The sequence below is a fragment of the Salarias fasciatus genome, chromosome 14 (genome assembly GCF_902148845.1).
Source record: "Salarias fasciatus chromosome 14, fSalaFa1.1, whole genome shotgun sequence".
NCBI lineage: Eukaryota > Metazoa > Chordata > Actinopteri > Blenniiformes > Blenniidae > Salarias > Salarias fasciatus.
Genome location: NC_043758.1, coordinates 6,192,219 through 6,208,456, shown reverse-complemented (window position 1 = coordinate 6,208,456; position 16,238 = coordinate 6,192,219). Strand labels below are relative to the sequence as shown.

Here is a 16,238-nt window from a genome sequence, read left to right as displayed (position 1 = left end):
ACTGATATCCCACCGCGTGTCACAGCGTGTATCAGCAGGACGGGGTCGTCTGGAGAAGTTTCTGAACTCACGTCACAAACAGTTTATTAACTGAGGTCTAATCGCTGAAGTCCGACAATGTTAATGCTGGAGAGAAGGTGTCTTTTTTTTTGTGTCAGCTATTTCTACAGCGCAAAGAACAATGGGTGTTAAAAGCTGGAGCAGATTATTGTTGCGCTAAATGGATATGAAAAGGTATAAAATGTTTTTGCTGAACATGTAGGGCTTTAACGCTGTGCACCTGAAGGTCTCCCGCTGCTTCCATGTTATTGCAGTGTTTGCACTATGGGGCTATTACAGTAGAAAAAATGGTTTGTGCGTGCATTTGAAGAGTTCTGCTTGTGAGACTTGATAAACACAACCACATCGGACTGTAAATATAAAAACCAATGATTTGTGTTCGTGTAAAATGTCTGGTGTGCCTCCAAAGACGTGTGCACAGAACAGTTTACACACATGGAAGTTGTGTTGCGCTTGCCAAGCATCAGTATGCACATCCAAACCTTATTGTAGACACACACACACACACACACACACATCATGACACACACGTACAGAACTTTGTGCCCACACAAGTCATGTTTCTGCTATAAAAAGCTGGTAGAGGAAGCAGCTGTCACTTGGCCAGTTATCTTAGCAGGTGTGCTTTTTTTTTTTTACCCCACCTTTCTTTACATTTGTTCGTGGTTTCAGCTCTCATTAAAGGGTGTTTGTTTTTTGTTTTTAATCTTTTGTTTGTTCAATTGTTCTTTGGGTTTTTAACTACATTTTCAGAGGATCTCAGATTTTGGGATGGATGTTGCTGTTTTCTTACACGACTTATTTTAATTTTGAAATGGCAATAGATTGACGTTCGTCTCACCGTGTCTGTTTTTCATCCACACAGTTCAGACTTTTGAAATAATTGCTTTACTGCATTTCGCGTCACACGTGCTCATTTTTTGTTCTAGCACAGGTTGCACTGGGATTTGTATACTGTGTTTCACAAAGCAGGAATGTATTATTTTGTGTGTCCATTATCTAATCTCTGAAAGATGGGATTGTATTCACCACATGTTTCATTTAAAAAAACAAAAACAAGGTCTCTTTGGTTCACCACAGCTGGCTACTTAGAGTTTAAAAAAAAAATCACTTGAGCTTCATTCTGTTTTTTCCAAAAATCGCATTGAAGTGCCTTTTTAGACGAATGTAAAACATTTCCTTTAATAAAGATACATTCCTTTATGCCATGCCTTGTTTTGAGTTTTTCCAAACATCGTCCAGTTTGATTAACAATCTGAATTGTACCTGCAACAACAAAGTTTGGCAGCTGAAAACCTCTGGTACCCTGAATGCTTCCTGGATGTTCTGTTCTCAGCTCTGAGCAAAGCACTTATTTCAACCTGAACTGAACTTCTCCATTAGAGGAATTATAAGAGAAAGTTACATTAGAGGCCTAAAGAAATGGCTTGAAGTGTGCTGGTGAATGCGTGATGATTGAAGTGCCCTTTGGCCAACGTGCTCAGACATCTCAGATGTGCAGTGTGTATTTGTGTGTGTGTGTGTGTGTGTTCTTGTATTTCTATCCTTGTCGGGGCCAAATGTCCCCACAAGGATAAGCAAAACGTGGAACGGCGTGCCTTGTGGGGACCTTTTTTCCGGTCCTAAGTAGGAGAAACAGTGTTTTCTTGACCATGTTGTTGTTACTGGAAAAAAGAAAAAGTGCAAAACATTTCTTTAGGGTTAGGCTTTGTTGTGGTGTGGGTTGGGTTAGGGGCTAGACATGAATGGAGTCAATGGACGGTCCCCACAAGGAATAGAAAATCACGACTTTGTGTGTGTGTGTGTTGTGTGTGTGAAAAGTTGACGCTTTATACGGCACAAGCCTCGACACCACCATAGATCTACAAAGAGTAAACGCCGTAGATATATAAAGAATAGACACCCCATCCACCGCTATCTCGTGACAGTCGCCCCGCCCGCTCTGCTGTTAAAGCAGAACGATGCAACTGTTGCTCTCGCGCTCCCCCTACTGGTCTCCAGTGGAAGCTCACCTTTGTAAACGTTCTCCGCGTCCGTCACGAATTCAAGAATTGATCTGGTGCTGTAAGCTCTCACAGACAAAAACCAAACGCATCATTTAATTGGATAATAAAAGTTTTATTTTAGTAATACATCTGAGATACTGTTTGAAATTTAGCAAAAATAATTCAAGAAAATTATTTACATTCTGATTTCTTCAGCGCAAGTGAACTCCTTTACATCATTGAGATTTAACCGATGTGCCCTTCACAGCTCTGCTCTGAATCGCTCTGCCTGTGCCTCAAACTCATGAGACGACGACACAACATGATGCTTTGCATCCAAATAGCTTAACATCCATTTCATAATTTGAAAAAAAAAAAAATGGATCGATAATTTAATAGACCTAAATATCTCCATCAATTCTGGAGCACATTAGGAATTTAAAAAAACAAAAAAAAAAAACTGAACCACATTGGAGTAGGCCTCAATTGGAAATTACAATTAGTTAGAACCACAGTGTCACTTTTGTGTTACGTTTAACCCTCTTTATGACCAGACACTAGATTCAGTCTTTGGTGTGCAGAACAAGCTCACACAAAACAAAACAAAACAAACAAAAAAAAAAAAAACAGGAAATGTTGGCTTTTAATTTCCTGCCAGACCAAAAGCCAGTTTTAGTGAAGACAGACAGACGCTCAGTACGACCCTCGAAGCGAATCATCTGAACCCACAGCAGACGAGCAGCACCACTCATCTTCACCTCTCTTTTTCACGCTTTCCAAAGTTAAGTCACTGTCACTCTGAAGACTACACGTTATAAAAATGTTTTTTTTTTAAGTACACACGCAGAGGTGGGCAATACCTTAACACTCGTTTTAATTTCCAGTGACACCTCGCCTGGATCACTGTTATTAAATGTTAACAGCACCTGATCTACTATCGAACACTAATTTCTTAGCTTAATTCTCTATGAACCCATCAGATCGCACCAAAGAAGTTTTTTTTTTTACCTTCCTATGTATACGTCATGACATCCTGCAGTTATTTAGAGTAAAGCAGTAATAAGTGTTAAAGGTAAAAAACTTTTTTATTGTTTCAGCGAGTGTTAAAGAGTTCCAAACATTAATGCACAACAGCAGCAGAAGTGTGGATTCGACTATATCGGGGCTTTTTTAAGTAAAATGACTTGATGTAAAGAGATTTATTTGGACATTCACAGATTTGTACATGCATTGTGGAATTTCGGTGCACACAGATAATCTATTTATTTGCAGGATTCACAGTAGTGCACGTCTGCAGGGACCTGTAAGGAACTGTCTTTAACTAGCAAGGCAAGAGAAGCCTGTCAGTCCACCGACGGTGCTGTTTGCATTATCCATGATGACGGTATTTTCTAGGGTTTTTTTTTTTTCATGTTTTCCGTCATATTTTTCATTTGGTTTCAAAGTTTTCCAGGACTCATAGAAACCTGAAATAAAGTCTATGACATGACAGAGAAATGCTACATGTTGTTTTTTTTTTTTTTTTAAATGACAACTTAACAGTTTGTACTCCGTTGTAAATGCCTTCAGAAATGACTGATTTTGTAAAACGGTGTGATGATTATGACGTGAAGCTGAATAAAACTGAAAAAATGGTTAAAATTCAGGAGGGAATTATGTGTTGGCACTGATGATTTACTTCATAACCCCCCCCCCCCCCAAAAAAAAGCCCAGAAAAACAGAGCTGTGTTAAAACAATAAAATACTGGCCAGTGAAAGACAGGACAGCATAAAGAACATCACCGATTAAGTTACACTGCCTCTAAAAAGGCACATTACCAGAGGCTGACCAGCACCATTCTGATATTTTGGAGCAATTTTAAACAAAAACTAATGAGTAATGTTTGAGTGAATTCATTGTGCTGTGGCTCTTCTTGCTTGATCAAACCACATAAGAACAGGAGTTTATTAAGGCTTCTCTTCGAACGTTATTTATATTTTAAGCAGAAAAGTCTCTACTATTCAAATTAAATTACACTTAAAACACAATTTTCAAAGAGTAGGAATAGCGACAGGAAAGGTGCACATCCAGAAAGCAGACAATTTAAATATTGATACAATCAGAATCGATCTTCCAGGCTTCAGTGAAAGTCAGACATCTGCAGGTAAAGAGCGAAATTTAAAAGAAGGAACAAAAGTATTCAAATATCTCTGTTCAAAAACTGGAAAAAAAATGCTTTTAGCTCAAGACAGACAACACACACATTTCGAGGTAAATGTTGAGTAAATGAGGCACGTGAGTAAAATCTACTGCCGAGTGGTTTTCAAAGTCTGGGGTGGGCTTGACGTTTGCTTCTCAATGTTTGTTCATAAATGATGTCAAAAGCATTTCATTGCTGATTTTCACTTCTTTTTTTTTGCCACTGTTCTTTATATTCCATTACATAACCAGCCAAACGACTTGTTTTTGAGGTTTCCAGGCTGATTAGTGCAACTTGCATTAAGAGGTGACGTCCATCCAACCCAGTGCACAGGGAGAACATGCACATTTCACACATCTGAACCCACAACCTTTTGGCTGTGGCCTGAGCATTAAAAGGGTGCTCCACTACAAAAGGTGCTTTATAATATAAAATATAGTAGAACGTACATTCTGGGACCACCAGCTGGCGCTGTAGGACAACTTCAGGCTGCTACACTAACTCTGAAAAACCTCCATCGCTGAGAGAAAACGCTCCCCAGCAAAAATTCAAGCACAAAATTTAAAGGACAGCGTGAAACCGGGGGTGGAACAGTCATAAGACGACATTTAAAGTCATTTCAATTCAACTTTGCCACTTGGGACGGTCAGTTAGGGGAGCCTGGGATTACAATCTGGTTCAAGCTCCTCCTCCCACAGTTTTGAAAACCACTGCTCTACAACTTCCTGAAATTCAGATCCGAATATGTATTTCCACAGGAACTTGAATCACTCCCCCACTACTTTTAAGGCCCGATTTTCCTCGTGTGATTATGTAGTTTGTACATATTTGTGAGAGTGCGGCGCCTCTTGGTTCTAAGGCCACTTTAACGTTGCTGTTGTGTAATACTGGAGTCAGGAAGAAACCTTTAATCTGAGAGAGGAGTCAAGAAGAGGCAGCTTCGTAAATGCTGGTGTTCATAATTGTTGTGTGTTGCAGTAGTTTGTATAAGGTACATTTCCTTTCTAATCTCTTGTGCCAGCGTTTAAACTAAAAAAAAAAAAATTATTATGCTTTTGGTTATAAGAAAAAAAAAAGAAAAGCATGTACATTCAAGAAATAGTTCTGTTATATCAATTATATAAATACATATATAAATTTCTCTCAAATTAACAAAACCTTCACTGGTCCCGTAGTACAAATATAGAGTTTCTGCTTTACATGAGAGGATTGGATGCGACGTGTTATTCCCTGCAAATCTCATTTGTGTGCGTGTGTCCAGTTTGGGCGCGCACACGCTGAGGCTGTCGACGTGCGAGCGTGTGATGGGGAACCCGGGGCGTCCGTCACAGCCGCGTCTGTCTGTCCATGCTGTTGTCCGAGGTCTGCTGGGGCTGATCCGAGTTGCAGATCACGAACTCCTCCTTCCTCAGCGCCTCCAGCTCAGTTCCTCCGTTGGTCAGCGCGCCGTGGAGGGCGCTGCGCTCCTCCTGCCTCACCTGTCGGCTCAGCAGGATGAATCCCGGGATGAAGACGATGAAGGAGATGGTCCGCAGGCCCAGAGTCAGGCCCAGGTACGCTATCCTGAGAGGGACGGGAAACGAGTCCGACGGAACCAAACAGGCATGTCATGAAAGTAGATGCAACACGGAGAGCGCCGTGCAGTGATAACGTATGAAAACATCGCCTGTCGCCTCTGATTCAGTGGAGGTTGACACTGTGCCGTAAAACATGTCGAATTTAGACTGAAAGAAAAGCTTTTTGCTGAACGGCGCGCACGTGAACGTGAATGCTACCTGTAGGCAGTGGTGTTGTAGATCCTGCAGGCTCCGACGCCGCCGCACCGCTTCTGACCCCACTTCAGACACGTGGTGTCAATGATTGCTCCGAAGTAGATGGGAGCCGGGATTCCGGCTGCGGGATCAGCATTTTCACAGTCACATCGCTTTGAAGCGAACCCCTCAAACACTTGACTTGACTTGGACTTACCGAGGGTGCGCGTCGCCAGAGCGTGGACGCCTAAGGCCAAAGACTTCAGCTGTGGTTTGATGCACCTGCAGGGAAGCGAGGTGAGTTGATTCACTGATTAATACAGCAGCATTCGGATTCTAGACGCTTCACAAGAACCTGGAAATGCATCAAAACGAAAGTAGATTGTATCTGTGGAATATATTCTCTCATCTTGGAGTAATGTTCAGAGGTAAACACCAGAGGCTGCTGTAGTGCACAAGATTTGAATCCTAGTTTAACAGACTTTTTGAGGATACACAGATCTACTTATCTATGAAGCCAGATGACACCGATCAACTCGTCAAATTAGAAGCTTTCCTTAAAGACATAAAAACCTGGATACACTGCTCCTAAATTCAGGTTAAACAGAAATTATTACATTTCACCCAAAACACCTGACAGAAATATGCCAATATGACAATAAAAAATAATAAGGTTTTTTTTTTCAAACACAATTGAGATAAAATTAATTACATTTCAAATAACCAACAGATACCGCAGCTAGATTACACATTTTCTAGACATTTATCACGCAAGTTTTCATTTTCCAAGGAATAGTATCTCCACCAGTGTCCTACTGAAGAGTTAAAGAGACCAGCAGCCACTTTCCAAAACAGTGTCAGGACAGAAAGACAATCTTGTGATCACAGAGCCCAGACTGGAGCTGCTAACATTTTTCACTTTAATAAAATGTCATAAATAAAGAGGAACCGAGTTAAGTATTGAAACAAAGTGCAGTGATTTGAATGAATGAGTGAATGAATGCATGTGTTTGCTTCTGTATTTCCAGGTGTGGGATTATGTCTATCTTAATTCAGCTGTCAGGAAATGCCTAATCCACGATGATGGGAAATCTATTTTCAAGTATTCGCTGAGAGGTAACTACGCGAGCGTATCGGAGTCGTCTGTTACTGCCAGAAAATGTGCTCCCTACTGAAATAACATCCAGGTCAACAAGGCAGATGTTTTTCACTTTGTACTCAGCAACCTCACTGACCTCGTCTGCATGGAGCACAACACAGATCTGCCCTCAGAAATAAAGAAAACCAGTTTTGACCATCTGAACACTGTTATTGACCCGTTTGCTCCACAAAACTCCTCTGAGACAAAAAGCACAAACATTCTGATATTTAGTTGTAGTGAATCCATTAAGAGTGACTCATTTAGGTTGATGGCTTTGATTCTTGGGGAAGTATGATAAAATCAATTACTTCTTCATGATCCGCAGACGTGCAGAGATTGGGCGAACACAAGATCCACAAAGAACTTCATTTCAATGTCAATTAAGTGTAACTAACTACATCAAATTAATTGCATAAAACCATGTCAAAGAAGGAGTCATCCGCTCACTGGAGACAGTGCTACAACAGTCCCATCGGGCATTTAGCTAAAAGCCACTTTGCCAGCTTTTGGTTAAAGGTTCTGAAATCAGTCAGCAGACTTTTGGAGAGGCTGCCAAAAGATGTCAAACATGAGGCTCGTGGGCCAAAAGTGGCCGCAAGAGGGTCACAAAATTAATTTATTGAAACAAAAATCACTGTTGAATTAAATAGCCTGAGCATTAAAGCATAAAGAAAACATGTGAAAGTAAAGTTGTACCTTTTGGAAAAAGTGTTGGGGAAAAAAGCGTGTACCGCGTGGAAAAAGAAAAGTGTGGGATGAGTTTCGAGTCGAATGTGTGGAGTTCTCCACCCTGACACTGACAAAATGAGATCCACTTTCCAAAACCCTACCTAATGAGGAGCATGTAGCCCGGCGTTCCTCCAAGAGAGATGATGAAGGAAGTGATGACGGAGAGGGCCAGGAAGTACGGGAATATCCTGTTGCAGTCGTCCTTCTGAGGGCACTGACCTGTACTGGCCGTAAAGTTACCAGCCACACCCACACAGCTACAGTTAGAGAAGACCTGGAGAGACACGCACAGTCGCACACACATGACCACGTATAGAAACACAGCGACACGCGTGTGCACACGACGCTACGGGCTACACACAAATATGCAGGTGGAAGACATGCGGCAGTTCAAAATGAAGTGTAGATGGCGTCAATTCTTATGTCAAATGAGAATGGGGAAAAGAAAAGAAAAAATCTGGCTGGCCTGTTTGAAGACTCATGTTTTCTTACCATTCTGATTATTGCGGTTTCTTTGAGTTGCCCTTAAGTCCTGAGTGTTCTTGTTACTGAGTGGCAGCGGCTTTGTGTGAGATATTCTTAAGATCCTGTTCAAAGTTTGCTGAATTCCATGTTCATGCAGACAGAGTGTGCTTTCATTTTATGTGCATTTCACAGGTGAACAGCTAAGAATAACACCGTGAGTGACATCGCGTGCATACAGGAGAATTATGAGCATTCTGCACATAGAGGATGTTTATAAAAGAGCAATCTGCTGAGGATGGCATCGTTCCTTTGCTTCTCGCTCACGTTCACAGTGGAGCGACTGCGTGATTAAATGTGACAGCGTGTAGCTCCACACTATCAAGCATACTGCAGTGTTATATCTAATTAATTTGAAGATGAAGGGAAAGAAAAGTAATGAGGGATGACAAATGTTTCAGGCGCAACACAGAAAATATAATTCTGATGAAAACCTTTCATTTGTCCTGTTGAGGAATATCACGCAGGTAATTCTCTGTACCTTCATTTTTAAAGGTCAAGCTATACCCCAACAGGTGAGGAAACTGTTTAAAAGAGGCACCACTGTTCAGTATTTCAGTGACTTTACAGTTTGGACACTTACTGTGTTTTTCCCTGAGCCAGCAGAGGTGGTGCAGCCAGCGAGACACGGAGAAACGTACGTGATGCCGTTCTCTCCACACACCGGGTCCCAGTCGCTCGACGAACAGGCGCAGCCTGAGTTACAGGCTGTGAACACTGAGTGCTTATCGTACGAGATCTCATCCATACTGGAAGAGAGAGCAGAGCAGGTTTTCACTATGCCTTATGTGTACGAAGAGATATGAACTCAGATTGATTCACTCAAGACATTTTCCTACAGGACATGCTCTCCAACAAAACCTCTGCACATGTTTCAGTGAAAGCAAATCTACCCCATTAATATGAATGCATTTTTCTAATTATGAGATTTTGTGACAACATGTTTCATTTTGGATTAATTCCCCCGCTCCTTCTTGATTGCTGTTCTCCCACCTGATGTGTTTCAGCTGTGCCTGAGTGTGTGATCGCCTTCACCTGGTGGCTGCGGAGTATATATATTGAGTGTCTTCTGTGGTTCTGTGTGGGTCATTCTGCAGTAAATCAGTCCATGTTCTGTTTTACAGTGAATAAGTACCTATGTGTTGTGATCTTGAGGACTTTATTTTGGATTTTTGGCTGTTTCCGGATGAAATAAAGATGAGCTTCAGTAGTGTCAGCCAAATGCAACTAAAATATCTGGTGTTCACTGGAGTTTGGGCTGAACAGTGTTTGAGGGTGAAGCTGTGAGAATTAGAGCAGCAGTATGGCCGGCTACCTTCATTACACACAGATGCATAATCAGGCACGCCGTCTGTTTTTACTCTCACACAGCGAATCATTTTATGCCGTCACACTGTTGTATCTCACTTTCAGTCTGTCAAATACAAGTTCTGGTCATTTATACTGTGATTTAAAGAAATGATTGGTAAAGGAGTTCAACTCAAAGATGGGGAAAAAAAAGCAGGAGGAAAGGAACCTTTCTCTTTACCATATGGTGACTTTGAATGCCACCGTCACACATCCACTGCAGCCCAATTAGCACGTTGCACCCCCTCACTGCTTTTGATTTTTTTTTTAAATTTTTTTGTCAGCTGCGTCACTTCTGCTTGCTGCTCCATCTGAAGACAGAGGAGCACCGGGCACACCCTGACAGCCCTTTCTTTCTGCTGGTCTGTGAAATCTTTTGTGTGGGTTGTGATCACCTACTGGTTGCACTGCTATATTTACCAGCAGTCTGCAACTTCCTGCTTGTTCACTTGTGCTATTCCTCGGTGTGCAGAGACAATATCCACCTGAACGGCGTGGAATCGGCTCCACTGTCATTCTCAAAGCAACTTCAATAACAACCTGTTATTGAATGAATTATTTGTGACGGATAATGATTCACTTTTGTTGTGATGCTACGCACCTAGAAGAATGAGAATATACACAAATACACATTCTCGTACACATTTGTCTACGAGAGGTGTGACCTCAGAACAACAATAAATAAGTAGACGGGAATAGACAGAGCCTGTAAGTGGGGACCAAAAAAACTAAGCATAACATAAAAGAAACAAGTGTTGATTGAGTGAAATTGAGTTCAGTGAGATAGAAAACCCACATCGTGTAAATCCAAGTGCTTTTAAAATTAGTTGCACTGCAACAGGTAATGTGAAAAAGATGAGGAAATCTGTTATTCAGCCACGCATTGGGACTCGAGACAATGAGACTCTACCGAAGAGCAGATTACCGATGTGATTATTTTCTGTGCAATCCACCAAAAGCAGCCGGACAGCAGCTCGGTGCGACTCACCTGTCGTACGACAGCGTCACTCCGGCTACTTTGGCATTCTCGCAGCTCATTGCGAAGAAGAAGAGCGACAGGATGTACCCAATCAGCGACGTGCCAAAGGCAAACTTGGCAGCTCCCATGATGTTGAGCTTCAGCCTCTTCATCAGCAGACCGCCAGAGAACATCCCCAGCGCCACAGCGGGGATATTGATCATGCCTGAGCTCAGGAGACGGAGCAAAACACACCATCAATAGCTGTAAGGAAGACGTTGCTTCCAAAGCAGACGCACAAGCACACACACACACCATGTCATCTTCACAACACTTTCTAAATAGTGCTGCACATTCAGAAAATGGGACACTGAAAGGAAAATAGGTCGACACAAGTTCAGAGATGCCCCGATCAAAAAACAGCCTTTTTGTCTTGCATTTCATTTCACATCAATGTGAGGGCATGCTCTTTTATCTGAACCCAAGTAATTAGCTCTGGTCTTTAATACTGCATTCTCTTTCATACGCATCCAGGCTGGTCAAATGCAGGCATCTCTGTGGCTGATATCACACAGCCCCAGATGATTTCATGATTATCATCATTACGTCTTTTTATTTCATGTGTAAATCAGCTTCCATGTTCATGGAGCTCCGGTCTCTGTAGCTGTGGCATTTAGCCTGTCGACACGGAATACATCACTAACCCAATTCCCGCTTCTTCAAATGCAATCCTCTCTGCTAAAGGTCTGTTTCTGCTTCACTGAGCAAACCAGTGGGAGAGGAACGCCTCACATCTGCAATCGAAAGCCGTACATGTGTGCATGTGACGTTAGAATGAAGTGGAGCTCACCAGAGGGGGAAGGCGTTCTGGTGACTGACGACTGATATTTACTTTCAACAGCCACATTTCATTACAGTTAAAATGTTTCTAATTTTCAACTAAAAATATCCACGTTCAGGACAATTCTGAGACCATGAGTCTTTGTAATTTATTGCTTTCACCCCTGGAGCAAACCAAGCATGAGCATTTCTTTGTCAGATCCAACATCAAGACATTAGAAAAGGTCATATTTCGTGATCATCAGAAAATAAACTAGAAACTGAACACACAGTCCGTACCCATGAGAAAGTTGGCATTCGAAGCAGACTGCCTGAAGTGCTGCTCGATGTACTTGGGCTTGTAAGTGACCATGCCGATGAGAGAGTTGAGCTGGATGATCGTCACACACAAGTAGATCAGAAAGACGGGGTGTGCCAGCAGAGTTCGCACGGTCGGGATGAAGTCTGCACAGGAAGACACGGAAGCCATTACCGTCGAGACCGAGCAATATTTTCCTGTCGTAGCATCAGTCGCTCACTTCTGCAGCAAAGTTATGTTTGCTTGAATCCTGCTGCAGAAAGCAGGAGAGGTGGTTCAAAAAATGTTGTTCATGGTTATGAGTTTGCAAGAGTGAATGTTTAACTCTGCCACTGGTGTTTTAGTACAGTGGTGACTGCTCTCTCTTCCATGTAAAGCCAAATTAAGAACTCTCTTTCTGTCTTTATAGTTCTCAAAAAGCTGTGAATTACAAACAACATGAAATCATATTTTGCTGCAATTCTGAAGTGAATGTGCACCATAAAGTTAGAAAAAGACATGATTGTTTATGTAGATTAATATCACAGAAAGTCCATATTTCTCTCTTACCTTTGGCCATTTCTATAAAACTCGTGTGTTCATCTGCTGGATACTTGTGCTTGAGAAGAGGAGAGTCCTTGATGAAACTCGTCTGCTCCTGAGTGCACTTCTCTGGGGCCCGGGGCCCGGATATGGGCAGAGAGCGAGGCAGAAACCAGAACGGGATGGCAGACAGCAGGGTGATGACCCCGGCTATTAGGTAACCCAGCCACCAGGCCCCCACCCAGCGAGAGTCTGCGGGAGTGATGCTGATGGTTTCTGAGGAGGAGACAGACGGGGGACAGCAGGGTCCATGAGGCGCTGCAGTCTGAGCACACAGCCTTCATACGGGCTGCTTCTAATCCTCTCTTTGGCCTCTTGAGTTCTTTTAATTTTTTAATTCATTTCTCCTTTGGACCTTTTGTTGACTTGGTAGATTGTTTACATTGAGCAACTTCTTTCATTCTCATTTCCAGACAAAATACTTTTTTTTTTTTCATTTAACATCTTTTTAGTTTGTTTTCTCTCAAAAGCAGCGCTGCTTCCTTTTCTTTGTCTTGTTGTCTCCTTTTCTTGGTTTGCACTCTATTTGATTATTGCCTGTCAGATCTCTTTGTCCCTCCGCTGCCGTCATTCATCAGCTAATTGATGCTAATCCTGTACACCTGTTCTTCGTCTTGAATAGTGCACACACTTGTTGCTGTATCTGATAACATCGCGCTTCAGTTCTCCAAATGAAAAGGTCTTTTCGTTTTCAGTCCACATTTTGACCCGTGACGGCAGGAAGAGTGCAGGTGTTGCAGCAACATAAGCGCCGGTGTATCGTACGCCATCTCATTAGCTCTTCGGAGTTCGATGGTAAAATACCACTCAGCATGTGCGAAGACTGAATACAGAGGAAAAAATGGGCACATGCACTTATCTACATGCATTTATTTAACAACGTAGTGAATGCGGACCCTTCAAAACACTTCAAACTGGGTTATTGTTCTCAAATGAGGTTTTGTGCAGTTCTGTACAGAGAAAAGATTGAAAAGGTGCACACATTAAAACCGCTTTGTTACTCCTCTTGCAATCTTTTTCCTATTTAGCCAGGACGAAATGAATTAATCAGAGGTAGAAAAAGTACAGAGGGTTTGAACAACTCCTGTTCCACCCTTCAAATTTAACTCAATTACAAGTAAATCAAATATATTCGAGTTACTTTTTCACCATATTAATCTGCATTGTCAACAGTAAGCATTTTCATTTATGTTCCGTAATATCTAAATTCAAGACGCATTTATGAGACGAATGATAAAGAATAGAAAATGTGAAATACAGTTCAGGTAAATAAATTTAGAATTAAAGAGAGAATTTTGCCTTTGAAAAACAAATGTATTGGCTATAAACATACAGCTTAATTCAAACTGTGGTCAAGCTCAGTACAGATTTACAGACTTTAAAGATGCAGATTAGATAACATTTTAGGAATTGTACTTAAATATGACTAAAGTTAGAAACTTGAAAAGTCCAAATGTCTGAAAAGACTATTAAATGACAGTCGTGTGTTTGTAAGTCAGTACTTAGCATATTGGTACAATTTACAATTTCCATGAGCCCTTCCACTGCTGTGGCATAAAACTCAACTGATTTTAATTTAAATTAAATCACAATATTAGTCTCTTCAACAAAGTCAAGATAATTCTTTATGAATTTCAGTCGTTAAGCAACGAAACAGTTTCCATCTGTTTCATTTTTATAGGCTTTGTTACGAGCTGTACAATAGAATAAGAAAGTATATGTAGTGTGATCTGACAGTAAACCTGGTTGAGGCTTTTCTTTGGATTTGCTTTGATTCAGTTTTTATTGCAAAGCTTGATAATTTCTGACATTTATGGACGGCAGAGATATTCCCACATTGAAGATTTATTGTGACGAATTAGTAGCTCCGATGCTAAACAGTGCTTCTTTTTGAGGGCTGAAATAGCCACATATTTGAGGGAAAACACTGGTATGTCTTTCTATTTCCTCACATTGCCCAATAATTTAAGTTATGCATTTGCTGAATTTGGCCTCAGGACCTTATCTCAAAGTTTATTCATCCATCATCCACTTTACACAAAACCTCTTCAATAGAAAATATCTACTCTGGTTTTCTGCTTTGAATGCTACTTACTGCCATTGATTTGAAGTATAATTCCGCAAGGGTTACAGATTAGTGTGTTTAAAAATATTTTCTTGTATTCTGACAAGGATGTAGCATAAATCATTGTCACACACTGTAGCATTTATATTTACACTGCTTCGCAGCACCTGTCTCTATCTGAACCTTTATGAACAACAAACAGGTCAAAGTGTGAAAGTAAAAACAATGTCAAATACAGAACTGAATAAGGAAAATATATTGGACACATTGGATTATCTACCATCATTGCATAACGGATTCTTCCACAAAGTAACATGAATTTGAATCAGGATCCAGATTTTGTCATTTTAATTCCAGATACAGAGAGGAAGGAATTGTTCACATGAAGATTAAAAACCGTCAGTCATTTTTTATCAGCTGCCAATGAGCCCATTAGATCATTTCTTATACCGATTAAAATTGCAATCTTGAATCTGACCAGAAGAAGTCCGGACTGGACACAGGTTCATCCATCCATTCTTCTCTCCCACTCGGTTCCAGAGGGGCAGAGGAAGTTTGGACTTCCCTGCAACTTCCTCCAGTCCTTCTGGGAGGAAACCAAGTCATCCTTCTCTGTGAATTTTGAATCACCCAACTGATTCTGGTGGATATACGTAGGTCGAGACACAACTGGTTTTCCGTTTTGGTCTGCCGTTTTTGTGCATTTTGTAGACACTCTGACTCAGACTTTTTGCAAATGTTTTGGTGTCACAGGAAAGTGAAGTCTCTTTGCTTGGACCTCCTTTCTGTGGTGCTTACGCTCTCTCTCTCTCTCGCTCTCTCAGGTTCTAGAGCCATCTGTTTTCAGTTCCCTCCTGACTGGGCCGGTCTGGTTGTTGTTGTCGGTGCAGTTTGGTAGTTTTGGTGTCAGTGCAGCTGAAATGACTTTAGGTGTGTCCTTTCATTGAAGAGGTGATTCTGGCATTTGTTTAACATCTTGCAGTTGTTGTTCTTTGCATCCTGGGTTCAATCACAAATGGTTCCTGAGTTTCCTCCCTAAAATTGTGATTTCACTGTCATTTGTTCTGTCTGTTCGGCCTTTATTTTACCAGGTAGCTGCTGGAGATCAAACGATCTCTTTCACACTGCAAGGCCTTGCCAATAAACTAGTATTGGAAAATGAGAAGATTTCTTCATCATACAACATGAAGCAAAACAAAATAAATGTTTCCAAACAGATGTTTTTCAAATCTGCTCATAGGAGTGTGTGTGTGTGAGCAAAGGATGACTCACATAAAAAAAAAAAAGATCAACATGTGTCTGGAAAGCTTGCAAACTAACCCCATGATCATGCTGTCATTATACTTGGGAACGTAGTTGTGCTTGAACTCACCCATTTTGACAAATCCAACGTCCACGTAGATTTTGGCACAAAGGGAGCCCAGTAGGTAACCAAACACGGGGCCAACCACTGAGATGGTCTGCACACAGCCTGGAGAGGGGAAAAACACACTGACTGGTTAGTATTTTGAGCCATCTCTCCCACAGTAGACCCCGCAGATATTTTTACACGCTTCATAAAACAATCAGTTTCACAGCACAATTCAGGAATTACTCAAACTCTGGCGCGTGAGAGAAAAACTGAAAAGCTAGCAGGCTTTTTACAAAGCGATGCACGTTGCCGGCTGTGGCACATCAGAAATGGATCAGCTTGATCATGTTTGAGGAAAGCAACACACAGCAGAACCTTTTGCTCAGTGTACGTGAAACAAACACCAAAATGTACTGATCTATTCAAATG

At 41.4% G+C, this 16,238-nt stretch overlaps 1 protein-coding gene across 1 annotated transcript in view; it reads right to left on the bottom strand.

Moving 5' to 3' along the window:
- Window positions 1-4,919: 4,919 nt before the first annotated feature.
- The window catches only part of LOC115400633 (solute carrier organic anion transporter family member 1C1-like), a 38,537-nt gene continuing 27,218 nt past the window's right edge, over window positions 4,920-16,238 (bottom strand). Inside the window, exons 7-15 of the mRNA XM_030108635.1 lie at window positions 15,831-15,929; window positions 12,361-12,609; window positions 11,793-11,957; window positions 10,704-10,899; window positions 8,952-9,117; window positions 7,948-8,120; window positions 6,194-6,258; window positions 6,001-6,118; window positions 4,920-5,788 (exon numbers count right to left, since the gene is read on the bottom strand). Of these exons, the coding sequence (XP_029964495.1) occupies window positions 5,551-5,788; window positions 6,001-6,118; window positions 6,194-6,258; window positions 7,948-8,120; window positions 8,952-9,117; window positions 10,704-10,899; window positions 11,793-11,957; window positions 12,361-12,609; window positions 15,831-15,929 (1,469 nt within the window). The 3' untranslated portion in view covers window positions 4,920-5,550. The remainder of the gene's footprint in view (window positions 5,789-6,000; window positions 6,119-6,193; window positions 6,259-7,947; window positions 8,121-8,951; window positions 9,118-10,703; window positions 10,900-11,792; window positions 11,958-12,360; window positions 12,610-15,830; window positions 15,930-16,238) is intronic.